Genomic DNA, 13,258 nt, shown 5'->3' with positions numbered 1-13,258 from the left:
TGATTGGTATATGTACATTGATGATTTGGCAGCTCAAACAGCAAATAACTTTTGAGATTCAGGGGCCGCTAATCTAGGTCTCATGCACTTCCTACTTAGCTCATTGAATAGTGTCATCTTCAAATCCTTGAGATTGCTACCGTTCTGACAAATTTGGCTGAAATTGGCCAGTAAGTCCATATGCTGAGTAGTGTTTGTTAGACAGATAATTCTTTCCTTTGTAGACAAGGTTAATAAATATGGGACAATTGAATAAATTTTGAAAAGGTAGTTGGACAATTATGCTATGGATTCTTCTGCAGTTTTCTAGTGTATTTGATATTTAGTATTTACTTTCAGTTCTTTGACAACATATAATATGTAAATGCTTTGAAGCTTTTTTGATCTTATTTGATAGGAAACTCAAGTCAGTCCTATGTGTGAATACAACATGAATTTTATTGGCAGTTACAAATGAAGTTTATTTAGCTCAGAAGTTATCAAGTCAGTGCTGCTTTATAAAACTCTTCCATTTCAGTGTTTTGCTCAAATCCAATCTTTTCTTTGAAGTGAAAGACAAGGAAGGCATTTCAATATTGCATCTAAGAAATAGCTGATATGAATTTTTTAAACAAAGTGTCAGTATGGCTTTAAATATACTGGTACATTCAGAAAACATTGACTTCAAATTTCCATCATGTAATGTAAATTGACATCAGATTTACAAATAATCTTCAAAATGCAGGGCATCTTCAATTTCTTTTTTCTTTCAGATTCTGGAATCGCCTAAGATTTTGCAGATGTGCATCTAAATATCTGATGCTTTTTTGTTGGCAATCATAGACCTGTTTCCTGACCTACCCCAAATCAATTATGTACCTGACTTGTATAAAAGAAGTAGCAGGACTGTATCAGCATTTAAACAGCTAGCATGGTAATATTCCTGCAGTCACTTCTATCCCTGTCTCCCTGAGTAGTTTATCAGTTAATTATAACAGGTAATTATGGTTAAAGACAATATCTCTTTATAGTAGAGGTTTCTGTTCAACAGTAGTCTTGAAGGACAGTGCTATCACTTATAGATAATGAATGTCCTAATCAGTTGTGCAAAGTGAAGCTCTGGGCTAAGTTTCACTAATTCATAACCATGCATAGACAAGCAGCTGAAGTACACAGCAGGCAATAGGGACTTGTAGTTCATAAATATTCAAAAGGTACTTATACGTCCCCTTGGTGGAAAGCACATGCTGAGAAGTGCCAAACTCCCAGCACCGTTTCTGCATGTGGTAATTGTGGGGTGTCAGCTCAGCTTCTGCGTCTGCCTTGCATTATAGCATTAATCCAGACTCATGCTATGATTCCTTGGAAATTGTGCACTTAGCTGAATAATTTATCACATGACTTTCAATTATTTATGACTTCTTACTACAAATAAAATAAAATCTAAAGGTGGAAGAGTTTTGTAACTTATGAATATCCAAGAGACAGTCAGCAGATTGCTGTACCGTTAAATCCCAGGGTTTGCTGCCTGTTTGCTTCTCTGAAGGTATTCCAAGGGAACGCTCATTTGAAACTGAATTGATTAAAACAATAACAAATGACCCCCTGCCAGTTGCCCTGTGCTTCTTCATCTAATCATGCTGTCTGCCTTTCTTCTTCTCCCTCATTTAGCCCTGAAAATAAAAATTAGAAATTAAAACTAGAATCCTTCAGGTCATTTTAGGTTTTTGAACAAATATTCTGGATCTCATTGGAAACTGAACAAAGGAGCAGCTCCTGTAGGACATTACTGATTGCTGCTTCTTTTTCGATAAGCTTTTCTTAGTGAACCATCATTTGCTCGCTTCATTGAGGTGAACCCCTGCCACTTCACCTAGAGCTCTGGTTACTGTGTATCGGCTGAACTGCCATAGCTGTTCATGTGCAGAGACTTTCTTGGTCCCAAATGTGAGATAATGTGACAGAGACCCTTGGTAGAGAATTCTTGCTGATTTAACTAGAACGGTTTAAGAAGTTAGGCTCCATAATCTTTCCATTTCAGTGGTTAAGTGTGGCTTTCACATTCTGTGAATGGTGCTGTGGGAGCCAAGACCTAAATGCATGTCCAAGTCCTTACTTAAGCCTCTGTAACCATGGCTAAAGCTTTTGAGTTTTAGTTTAAGAGTGCAAACAGATGTTGCCTGGGAGTCAAACAGTAAATGTTTTGTTTCGTTGTTGGTACAGAGTTGCAGCTATGACTGAAATTGTTTTAGATCATTTCCAGTTCAGGCCAATAGTGGTTCAGAGACTAGTTTGATAACCCTGAACTTGTTCAAAACAATTCTCATGTGAAACTATATGCAACTAACAGTAGAATAGTTCAAATGACAAAGTTGGGCCTGTAAATCAGGACATTAAGTGGGAGGATGCTTTAGTCCGTATCCCCTGCATCCTTGTCTGTGCCCAGCCCTTCCTGCAGCCCAGCGTGGCGCTGTAGGGCTCCTCTCCAGCCTCCGCCCCGTGGAGTTAAAGACCTGCAGAGCTACCTTTCAATGGAAGTGTGACAGTCCCGAAGTACAACACAGGTAGAGAGGATGGAAACTAATACTAGAGCTCCACATTCTTCTCTCCCTGAAAACTATGCTTATGCGCTGCTACCACAGAGCTATGGAAAGGCACACGTACACACGTCTTCACAGAGAGATACACTGATAAAATTGGTAGACTAGAACAACAACAGTATTGAGAGTTACAACACACAGGTGTCCAAGACATGGTCCATGTCCCAGTGAAACGATTTATTTAGAGCTCTGTTTAGGAAAGTTCAGAAATCGATTGCACTGGCTAAGTTTCTAGCAGGGCTTGCAGGACAGCTTGGCATTAGAGCATAGACATCACAATTTGCACTGCATATGCTGGTGAGAGATTTAGCTAGTAGGAGCTACAAAGAGGCTGCAGGCCTTTGTGCAAGCAATTCCTTTGTTAAAATTTTGAGCATTCTCGTTTTTACAAAGTATATAACCCGATACTCTGTATGGGTTCTGTGAAATCAAAAGATGAGCACTCAAATCATCTTGGTGCCTTTCATTCAGTTTGTGTGATGTAGATGCCTGTGAAAATTCTGTGCAGCAATGTGTGATATAACTTTTAATTCTGTCAAGTCATCTTTTTGAGCTTTGGGGTTATTGTATTTTTTTTCTCCTTTTTAGTGCACCTTTCTTTGATTTTGCTTTTCAGTGGGATTTGTCCATTTGACTGTGGCGCAATCTAACTGGGTCTTTAACTGATGTGAATGGGAGGCAAAGTGCCTTAAAGAAAAAGATGACTTAGGTTTCCTCTAAATCTCATCCTCCAAGAGCTGAGCTCTCCTGAGCTCCCTGCTGCAGCCCCCACCTGGTTGTGATCTTGTGGGCAGGCAACAGGTGGTGCTGCTGGTTGAGTTCATTCTTTTTTGTAATGTTTACAAATATTATTTTCAATATTGGGTGGAGAATTATGCTTAAGGCATTTCTGGTGAATTATTGGTTCTTTGAGATGTGCAGCAGAGACAGAATTTAATGATTTTGTAAGTAAGCAAATGCTTTGAGATCACTTCTGTCTCATTTGTTTTGTTGAAACTGTTGTTTAATTTTATTCATTTGCAAGATAATTTTAGTAAGAAAACAGTATTATTACTTTAGGTCAAACTGTGACCACCTGCATCAACAATATTGTGTATTTTTGCAATATTTGAATATGCTTGATGTATTGTATGTTGTTGCAGTTTGCCCTTGTTGGCAAGGCGTGTTTTCTTTTAACTCTGCTTCAAGGATATTGTACTTTCTTCCACGCAGAACTAGCCTTCTGGCTCTTTATTGAGTTCAGTAAATTGTAATGAGAAAATTGCTGCAGTGAGCAGAATAAGTTCTTGATTTGCTGGACTATCAGTGTATTTTTCTTTCCCTTTTTCTAGTTTTTGGTTGTTCTTATATGACACAGCTACGTTAGTGAACGTCATTCCTAGTTCACTGCTTCTCTTGCAGGTATGGTGTGCCCTTCGTGTGATCTAAAATAACTTTTCAATGTTGTTGGCTAGTGGCTTCATTTCTGATTTGCACATATTTCACCGAATTCTTAGACCACAGTATCATACCCAGGAAGGTTAGAAAGTATAAAAAGACTTTTATGTAACAATAGATATTATACACAATTAATTTCCTCAGTTAACATTGCTTGATTCCCTTAGCCTTTGATTATAGACTGTTTAGTAATGTGCTTTTGTACAACCATGAGCTGTGCTTTTCTCTCTCATGCACGCGCATGCTTCTTTTTGGTACGGTAGATAATTTAATGTATATCAGAAATAACATTGAAGGAGATGCCTGCTTGAAAGAGACATGTGGGAAGAGTGAGCTTTCCTATCAAAGTTGAAGCAAATTAGTATTTAATTGCTTATGGGAATTGGTTTCACAGAAGATATAATATTGTTGGCATTAAATATACTTGCAACATTTAAAGGAACATAATTCTGCTTACAAATATACTTATATTCAGGAAAGAGCCAATTAAATTTTACATTAGAAAATGTTTTAGTCTGAGTTTCTGTGGGATACATTCTTTCAGTGATTACTTAATGTGTCTGTTTTTCCTTTGGAACTTTCTATTTTTCAAAACTGTCTGTATTTTATGTAAACTGAAGCATGTAGATCRGATAATATGTGGATTTTTGAAATTTCTAATTTCAGACTAATTTCTGTATTCCTAGACAAGTGAGCTTCTTTTTGGCATATGCTGTAGCCCAAGACTGCAAGTTGAAGAGATGTGACATGGCAATCGCAGGATGTTTAATCAAATAATAATGCTTGAAAATAACTAATGCTTCATTCAAGCTTTATTTCTCTAATGATATGGCTTTTCTTCTGGAAGGAAACATTAATTAGCAGAGAGCATTTAATACTGAAATGTATCAAGTGCGTACAATGAAATCACAATGGGAAAGTGTCTGTTTCAGGTGAGTGGGTGTTTGATGGAATTACATCTTTAAAGAAATAGAGAATAAACAAATTATTTCGTCCTTGTCACACTCATCTCCAAAAATCCATTTAGGTTAATGATATTTAATTACATTCTTCAACAAGACTAGGCTGGAGAAAATACAGTGAAGGCTGGTAGTCATTATCAGATAAAATAATGAACAGTAGATGGTGATAATGCAACATCTAGAGATAGAGTATTTATAAAAAAAAATACATACACACATATATATTTAGCCCGTACCCTGCAATATTTTTAATAATCGTTCTGAGTATACACAGATTTCTTCGCTTTAATCACAGTCTATCAATATTTGATTCTGAGCTGAAATGCATAAAGAAGCTATAAACGTAACTAATTTTTGTTTCATTTCTTTCTAGGAAATAAAATGCTTTGAAAAAAGGGTCTTTAAGAGGAAAATCCTTCCTTTATTGATCAAAGTTCATTCTCAAATTTATTTTTAATTATTGTAGATGACTTAAACCAAAATATGCCAAAGGATTATTAAAAATAAACACATCTGAATATCTAAATAGATAATGTTAATGGATGCTTTCATACTTACTAGTAATAAGGCATGTTCAGTTCTGTGGGATGTAGCACAAGTATTCTGCTTTGATTTGTAATTATTAATTTTTTACAACATTGGCACAAATGATTGACCAAAAATAATTTCAAGTATGCCCCTTTGTATATACAAGATTTTGCTCAATACAGAAGAAAACCATATAAGCCCTATTCCTTGGAGCAAATTTATTTCCACAGTGTTTTCTCTCATGAATTTGTCCCAGAAAATATACTTTACATTTCTTTGGGATGCTAATAGGAACCGTTAATTTTGAAATAACCATAAACAGTTTACATCATGAGCTGAACTGTTGAGTGTTAGTACATATGTTAAAGCATTCAAATAATTAAGCATCTTGAAAAATGTTTGTAGGTGCTATAATTTTGACTCACTGATGGAAAGGAAAAATGAATCATTCATTTCACTTGTAAATTTATGAAATCTCTTCACCATTCAAAGATGTTTAAGAGCTATTAAACACCTTAAAATTCTTATTCAGAAACAAATAATGATTAATCCATCTATGGATATTACAGTACTTACACAGTGATTGAATTGTTAGTGGTTAACTCAGGGACTGGTTCTCAATGGCTGTTGTTGTTCATGAATGTTTGTGAGCAACATGAATAGAGTATTCTGGAGGATAGTAAAAAATAATCATGATGGAAATAGCACTCTTCATCTGTTTTTCATTGAAAGCGTGAAAGATAGTGTATCATCTTCTTGATTTTCCCACAGAAGTTCAGTGGCATTAATTTGCTATGAATGTTTCTTTCCTTAACTAAAATCAAATATTCTTTCTAGGTAGAACTGTTTTGTGTATACTGACTTGTTGAATTTTATGCTTTACCAGCTCCTCCTTTCCCTACCTGATGAATGAATGTCTTTAAATTGTCTGAGCATGTGCATACTTGGGCTCCAAACTTAATGAATAAAATGTAAAAAAATGATTGTTTGAACTGGTGATACTAAACTGTAAACTGCAGGAAAGCCAGTCACTGACACCAGGCAAAGAAATCTGCTAGGATTATTAATACAAGGCTAGCTGTGTGTCTGATGGGTAAGGGTAAGATGAAAATTACAATGAAACTAGAAGATCAACCTAAGAGAGGGAAGTAGATTCCAGATAACTGAGTGTCTTGTCAAATCAGTAAAGTATATTAATTTCAAATAAAACTTGGATTTGTCAAAGTGTAAATGTGAGGTGCCTGAAGGGAAACATAAGGAAACGAGAGTGCCTGACAGTGGGCGAGTGACTTTACAGGAGGAATACTTCATACACAGAGCAGAATGACTCATCAAAGGAATCCTGTAATATCTGGATGTAAAGCATAGAGAAAGAGCATTTTAAATTGGGGACAGGTAGGATTTTGTATCAGAAATTAGATTCCAGTAATGTAATATTTTCAGTGTGGAAGTTATCAACAGTAATCTGAAATTATGATTTGAGAACTATACAGTCAGCTGTAATGTGAAAATGTGAGTGTGCCATATTCTAGAAAACAGCTGAATGTAAGACGCAGTCCTGATGGGTGACCTCAGCTGCCTGTGTGCAGGTGGTGTCCTTGGTAATGAATCTCCTAAACAAGCAATTTGAATACGGTGGAAGCTGCTGTGCAGACAGGACGTGTGCATGAAGGCTGTGGTCTAATCTTCATTTCAGTCCCCATCTGTAGTACCATAGCTTCTCCGTTTGCCATTCAAGGAATTGTATTTAAGAAAGCATTAATTAAGTGGGCACTCCTTTCATGTTTATGCCCAGCTACAGATGCCTCTACAAGGTGCTACGTTTATTTGGAGTTGCATATGGTCCTTGTACTGAAGAGTTACCAGTGTGGAAAGATAGTTCTACAAAGCACAGAGTGGACAGAAATGCAATGCACAGTCGTGAGCTACACCACAACTCTCTATATTGTAGTCAGGGCCATTCGGAAATACAAAATACATGGTATGATGGGTTGCCGTCTTTGCACACTGATTACCTGCTAGGAGGTCTTGCTAATGTCAGGGTGTAATTAGTTGAACAACAGCGTGTGTGAGATGAAGTTTTTATTTAAATAAACCCTTCAAATTTTGGTCATATGTTCCTTGAGCACACACTCTCTGTGATAGGTTATTAAAAATACCTGTTCTTGACATTAGAAGAGTTGTATTTATTTTACTTCATTATCAGCAAACAAAAGTACCTAGTCAATAGTTCGCATTGCAGTTTTCTCAGTAAACAGAGTGCCTTTTGAGACAGGCTGTCTTCCTAACTTTTCAAAATTGCAGCTGATCCAATAAACCAAATTATATAATAATAAAACATGCCATCAATGTAAACAAATACCAGATGGGTTGTAAAATATTTAATTTTAGATCAGTGCAAATAGACTGAGATAAACACTGCTGTGGCATATTGTCAGTCACTACTAAAACTCAAAAAGGTATTCCCACTGGGTGGCTGTATACTTGAGGACTCCACCTTTGCATTTGTTTTCTCATAAGTCTTGCTGTACTCCTACCTATTTGCTCCATGGTATTGCAGTTGCAGACATGGTGCGCTGGCCTGGCTGTGTTTCCAAGCCAGGAGGGGGTTTGCTGACGAAAAGCCAAAGGTGTTCCCGGGGAAATTGCGTGAGCCCGCCAAGGTGCGGGGCCTACGGAGGCAGGATGGCTGTCTTCTGCGCTTTGGGGAGTGGGGCCGTCTTTGGTGCTCTTTCCCCCCCTTGGGGGCATCACTGCTGTAAGCCGTTCCAAACAGCCTCAGCCTCCTCCAGAATGGGTGTGAATAAGCCCAGCCAGGGCTTTTTATTCTGAAGATGTTAATGCATTCACTACAGGACTCTCTCAGTTGCAGACTGTTCAAGGTTAATTGTGAAGTGTCTTTACACTATTACATTGCAAGACTAGGGTTTTTCACAGGATTAAAATGCTGAGGCTAATATTCTGTGCTGAACTTTAAGATATCTGCCAGCCCTTCCAGAACAAAGTTTTCTAGTTGATGTGTAGTTACGTATCTAATGTGTGTATGCATCTGTATTCTAAATTAAGGAAACATCATAGTAAATAAATTTAAAATAGTACATCTATTTTAGCATTATGTCAAAAGGAGTAGTTCTAACTGTTGCATTTAGGGGACAGCCACATTTTAGTTATCTTAACCTGTTTTTCTATATATGCCTCCCAAATCTATGATTTCTAAATTCCTGAAAATAGTTTTAATCCTGCTTGAAGCCTGAGGCTTAGTGGTAGAAAATTTAGAGGCAGGTTTTATGAAAATCATGAACTTCAGATGGCCTGTATGTTCCAGGTGGGGTCTCAACAAAATCTTAACAGGAGAGTCTGTTATCCCCAATATTCAGAATATGTGCATATCACATGCTTTGAAAGCTTTTTAAAATACTTTGTGTAACCTAACTACCTGTTTCTAAACTGTTCAATACAGGAAGATTTTCATCAGATGATACACAAGTACTATAGCTGAATTAGGAGCACTGATAACTTACTCTTCATTATAAAACAACCTTAAAATGCAGGTTGTATCATATAAAAAGAAACACTTTGTCTCCTTCAAATTGTAGAGTTGTTTTTTTTCATAGAGGGGAAATGTATGCAGGATTGTTTGGCTAAGACAAGTTTGTTTGTTTTCTTCTGTTTGGTATCGCTATTTTTTTGATAGGCAGAAAGCCTATCAGCTTGTGGGGAGATCAGCAGGGATGCCAAATTTGAGATGTCTGAGAGTCTCTTAATCACAGAAAGTGCCAATTTTTGCTGCCTGTTAGGGCGGAAGTTACTTGTGTTAATACTGAAGTGGGGCAGAGTGAATTTATGCATGAGCGTGTGCTTAAGGTTTTGAAAAATACAGCTAATCTACGTAGATGAAATTTTGACTGAAGGCTTTTAGCTTCATCTTTTTCTGTGTCTGATAAAATCTGGCTCTTCTACTGAAGCGTATTAGGAAACTTTAAGTTTAAGCAATGTTAGCAGTACTGCCTATAATATAGTGAGTTCTGTAATGTACAGAAACCCCATCCAGTGTACTTTACGTGAAAAATCAACTGAAAAGCTGATTTCTTTTTCTTTTTGGTCAAAAGTGCTTCTTCTAAAGTTATCAGAAAAGAACCAGCTTTAGATCTGGAGACCATTGTTCATTTTCTCTGTGAAACTTCTGAGACCCTGAGATGACTTTTTTAAGTATATATTTTAAAGTGTATATATAGCTATAAGTAGATAGAAAAAGCTTTGCAGAAAGTATAAGCTCCCATTGTCTTTTTCATATTAGACATGGTAAAATCAAACCTTATCCACAGAGACAGTGCACATATTTACCAGTGGCATACAAATATACTTAATCTTGATTGCATTACAAAAGTTTGCTTTCCAGATGCAAATGAGTTCCAATTCTGGATATGGATTAGCTTTGTGTAGGAGAAAACCAACACCTTATTTACAAAAGTACCTTTTCTTGATTCGTTCTGCTGGGTGGGAGTGAATTTTAATAAGAAAAACACCTGTCTTCTTGTCTGACAGCTGTTGACAGCATCAAAATCACTGAGTGACTAAGATGACAAGCTATCCCTACACCTCAGGTTTTTATTGTTGTCTTTGGTATATAAGAAACGTGTATTACGTGATGTTTAACAAGGACTCATTCTGTTTGTCAGTTCTGTGACATGATCTATATGAAGGAGGAATAATGTCCCCATGTCAGCTGAAGATGAGAAGATTGCAGTAGATATTACCGGTCCTAATAGTATGAACCTTGTCTGTAGAGATGCAGGCAAATCAACTTGTGTATTTTTTCATCACATTGCCAGATGGGGATTAGGCAAGTTTATGTAAAAATTCATGCACTGTTTACTCAGTAACTAATGGTTGAGATTTAGGAAGAAATTTTCTTATGAAGAATTACAGCTTTTTTTCCTTAGATCAAGTGAATTACTGCAGTTTTATTACTGTCATTTTTAACTCCTGTGGCTTTACAACTATGCAATATTGAATGAGAAATTATTAAAAGCATTATGAAGACATTGTTTCAGTGTGGAATTTACTTTTCATGTATTCAAAAGCTATTGGATATTCATTGTTTTCTTTCAGTAAAGTACCTGCAATATTCTCTAATAGGCTCAAATGGCTCCTTCAGATATGGACCAATGATGCATTCTTCAGCAGCCAGTTAAAGTGCATGGAAACAATATGCCTTTTTGCAATGCGTGCCGTGCTTTATAAAACATTTCAACAGGAAGATTTCAGCAGAAAATGCTTCTTCATACTGCCCTGCATTAAGCTTTTTTCCAGGACACATTGGCAGTGAACTCCCCATCTCCAAGCATTTTGTACAGCTGAGTCTGAACCACAAATTCTGCTAGGGCACATTCACATGCTTAACTTGAAGAATGTGAAAAGAATCCCCTTAATTTTTTAAGTCTTTGGAGGTTTGCAACCTCCTAAAACAAATGTTAGCCCCTGAAAATTTAGTTCTTTGAAAGAGTTGAGTTAGTTTTCAATCACAGTGCTCAAATCCAGGTTTGTACCTTTTCACTCTGGTGTTCAGGTGAAAGTCAGGCCAATCCTTGGAAAAAAGTCATTGTCCTGATTTTCTAATCAGAAGAATAGTCACAGAAATACTATCTTTTGGGTAATTTTTCTCATGCCCCCATGGAGACTCTTTGACAGAAGCAGCAAAACCAAATTGTTTCTCATGACTCCTTACTTCATATATGAAACTTGAACATATACTCTGGGTGGGTCTCAAATCACTTGTGTTTGATTTTTCAATTATGTTTATTATTATACAGTAATCCATAGTACTGAAAACATGAGTGAGAAATAGTGAGAAAAATAATACTTTTAAAATAATACTTTTAAAATGTTGCTAATCACTGTGGTGACTGGCATACTTATTTGCATTTTAATGCATTCTCTTTGTTTACCTACACTTGCCTCATTGTTTCATGTTGCCAAATACTTGGTTAATATTATTATTTTGCATTTTAAGGAATTATGAGGAGATTATGAGCATTATATGATTTTGTATTTTTCTGTTTTTATTAATGTGAGGAATTTTTTCCCCCCCTCTAGCAAGGTTCTAAAGGAAATCTCTGTTGGAAATCTAAAGCCAAATGAAACGGTTGAAGCAAATCTAGAGGCACAACTGCTCTCCAAATTAGACCATCCAGCCATTGTCAAATTTTATGCAAGCTTTGTGGAGCGAGATAGTTTCTGCATTATCACTGAACACTGTGAGGTGAGACTTGTGGATTATTGAAGGAATTTGGCAGAATGTGTGCACTAAAACAGGGTTTTAACAGAAACCTAGCTCAGGTGTTAAATGTATTAGTCTGAATTTTATTCTTAACTTATTTCTTACTTGTGATATCACCTGTTATTGTTAGGCATATTTCAAATAAGCAATATTACTTTTTTGAGTGAGCTCATAGATTAAGAACCAGCAAATCAGAGAAGGAGAAATAGGTAATATTAAATGCAAGTTCATTTCATTCAGTATAGTCAGTATTACAAGAAAGGCTTAAACACAGGCACATTACCAGATCTGTGGATCAACTCAGAAAGTCTGTACCACATATGTACTATTGGCAAATAAGAGAGGATGAGGTTGGGAATATGGGGGCACTGTGTGAAACCTGGTGTAAATGAGGAAGGGAAAATTCTCTTGTGCTTTGGAGGCGATTACAAGACGCTTAAGCCTGATCATATGGATGATGAGTTTGCTAACAGCATTTGCTTTATTAGAAGAAGTGGAGAATGGCATATGACTCAAAGACCAGACTGTAGAGGATGCAACAAATATTAAGGCAGGATATACTATAGTATAGTTACCAGGTTTCTGACTACAGTGTTTAATTTAAAAAATTATTGATGAAATCTCTCTGAAGGCTTTAAAATAAAAAATTAAACATATTTAAACCAACTTTTTAAGAGTTTACATAAAATAAGTGCCTACTTTTGAGTTAAATATAGATGTGCTGTTTAAAAAAAAATCTGCTACAGATGCAGTGATCTTCTTATGAAACTGTAAAGCAGACTTCAGTTGTGCTCCACTCTACATTTGAAACACTTTGAAGGCTAATGACCTTGAACCTGTGCGTTACCTACCCACCATAGGTCTTGTATCAACTAATCACATTACTTTAAGCATTCACCTTTGGTGTGAATAATTAAAGAAGAGATTGACCAAGAAAAAAGGGTGTGATAAGGCCTTTCTTGCACCATGGTAATCACAAGCTGCTGTAATACCCCTGGAAACCTCTCTTAGTCAGGGTGACATAAGCTATCCTTCATGAAAACGTCCCAATGTAGTGTTTGTCCAGGAACCAGGAGCTGTATACTCAAACATACGTCTGGGTCCTAGAATGACCCTTTCCAAAAGGACAGAATATATGCAGCATCATTGCATTTAAGCAGTTAAAATGCATTTAATCAAATGTTCAGAGAAAGAAAGTACAAAGCAAGGTTTCACATAGTGCTATAAGGTTTCTTTTCTATTTCAGAGTAAATACTTTCAGAAGGTATACTTCTGTATTTGCTCATCTATAGCACATCTTTGTAAATAGTGGGATTCAGATCTTTTTTTCCTAAAAAGATGTCTATTTAAATCCTGCATGAATTGAGAATGAGAAAAATGTGTCACTACGTGATGCTGTTTGGAAGTCTGGTATATCCAGTTTCTCATGCATAGAACAATTACCACACTTTGCAGTAATTGGTACTCTTGTG

General features: G+C 36.4%; 1 protein-coding gene across 1 annotated transcript in view; it reads left to right on the top strand.

The window, feature by feature from the left end:
* Nucleotides 1-13,258, top strand: part of NEK11 (NIMA related kinase 11) — a 49,102-nt gene that overhangs the window by 11,894 nt on the left and 23,950 nt on the right. The window contains exon 2 of the mRNA XM_026064888.1: nucleotides 11,603-11,768. Within this exon, the coding sequence (XP_025920673.1) occupies nucleotides 11,603-11,768 (166 nt within the window). The remainder of the gene's footprint in view (nucleotides 1-11,602; nucleotides 11,769-13,258) is intronic.

This window comes from Apteryx rowi, unplaced genomic scaffold (assembly GCF_003343035.1).
Source record: "Apteryx rowi isolate R43461 unplaced genomic scaffold, aptRow1 scaffold_1019, whole genome shotgun sequence".
Lineage (NCBI taxonomy): Eukaryota > Metazoa > Chordata > Aves > Apterygiformes > Apterygidae > Apteryx > Apteryx rowi.
Note: the sequence above shows the minus strand (reverse complement) of the source record. Positions and strands in the feature narration are given on the sequence as shown.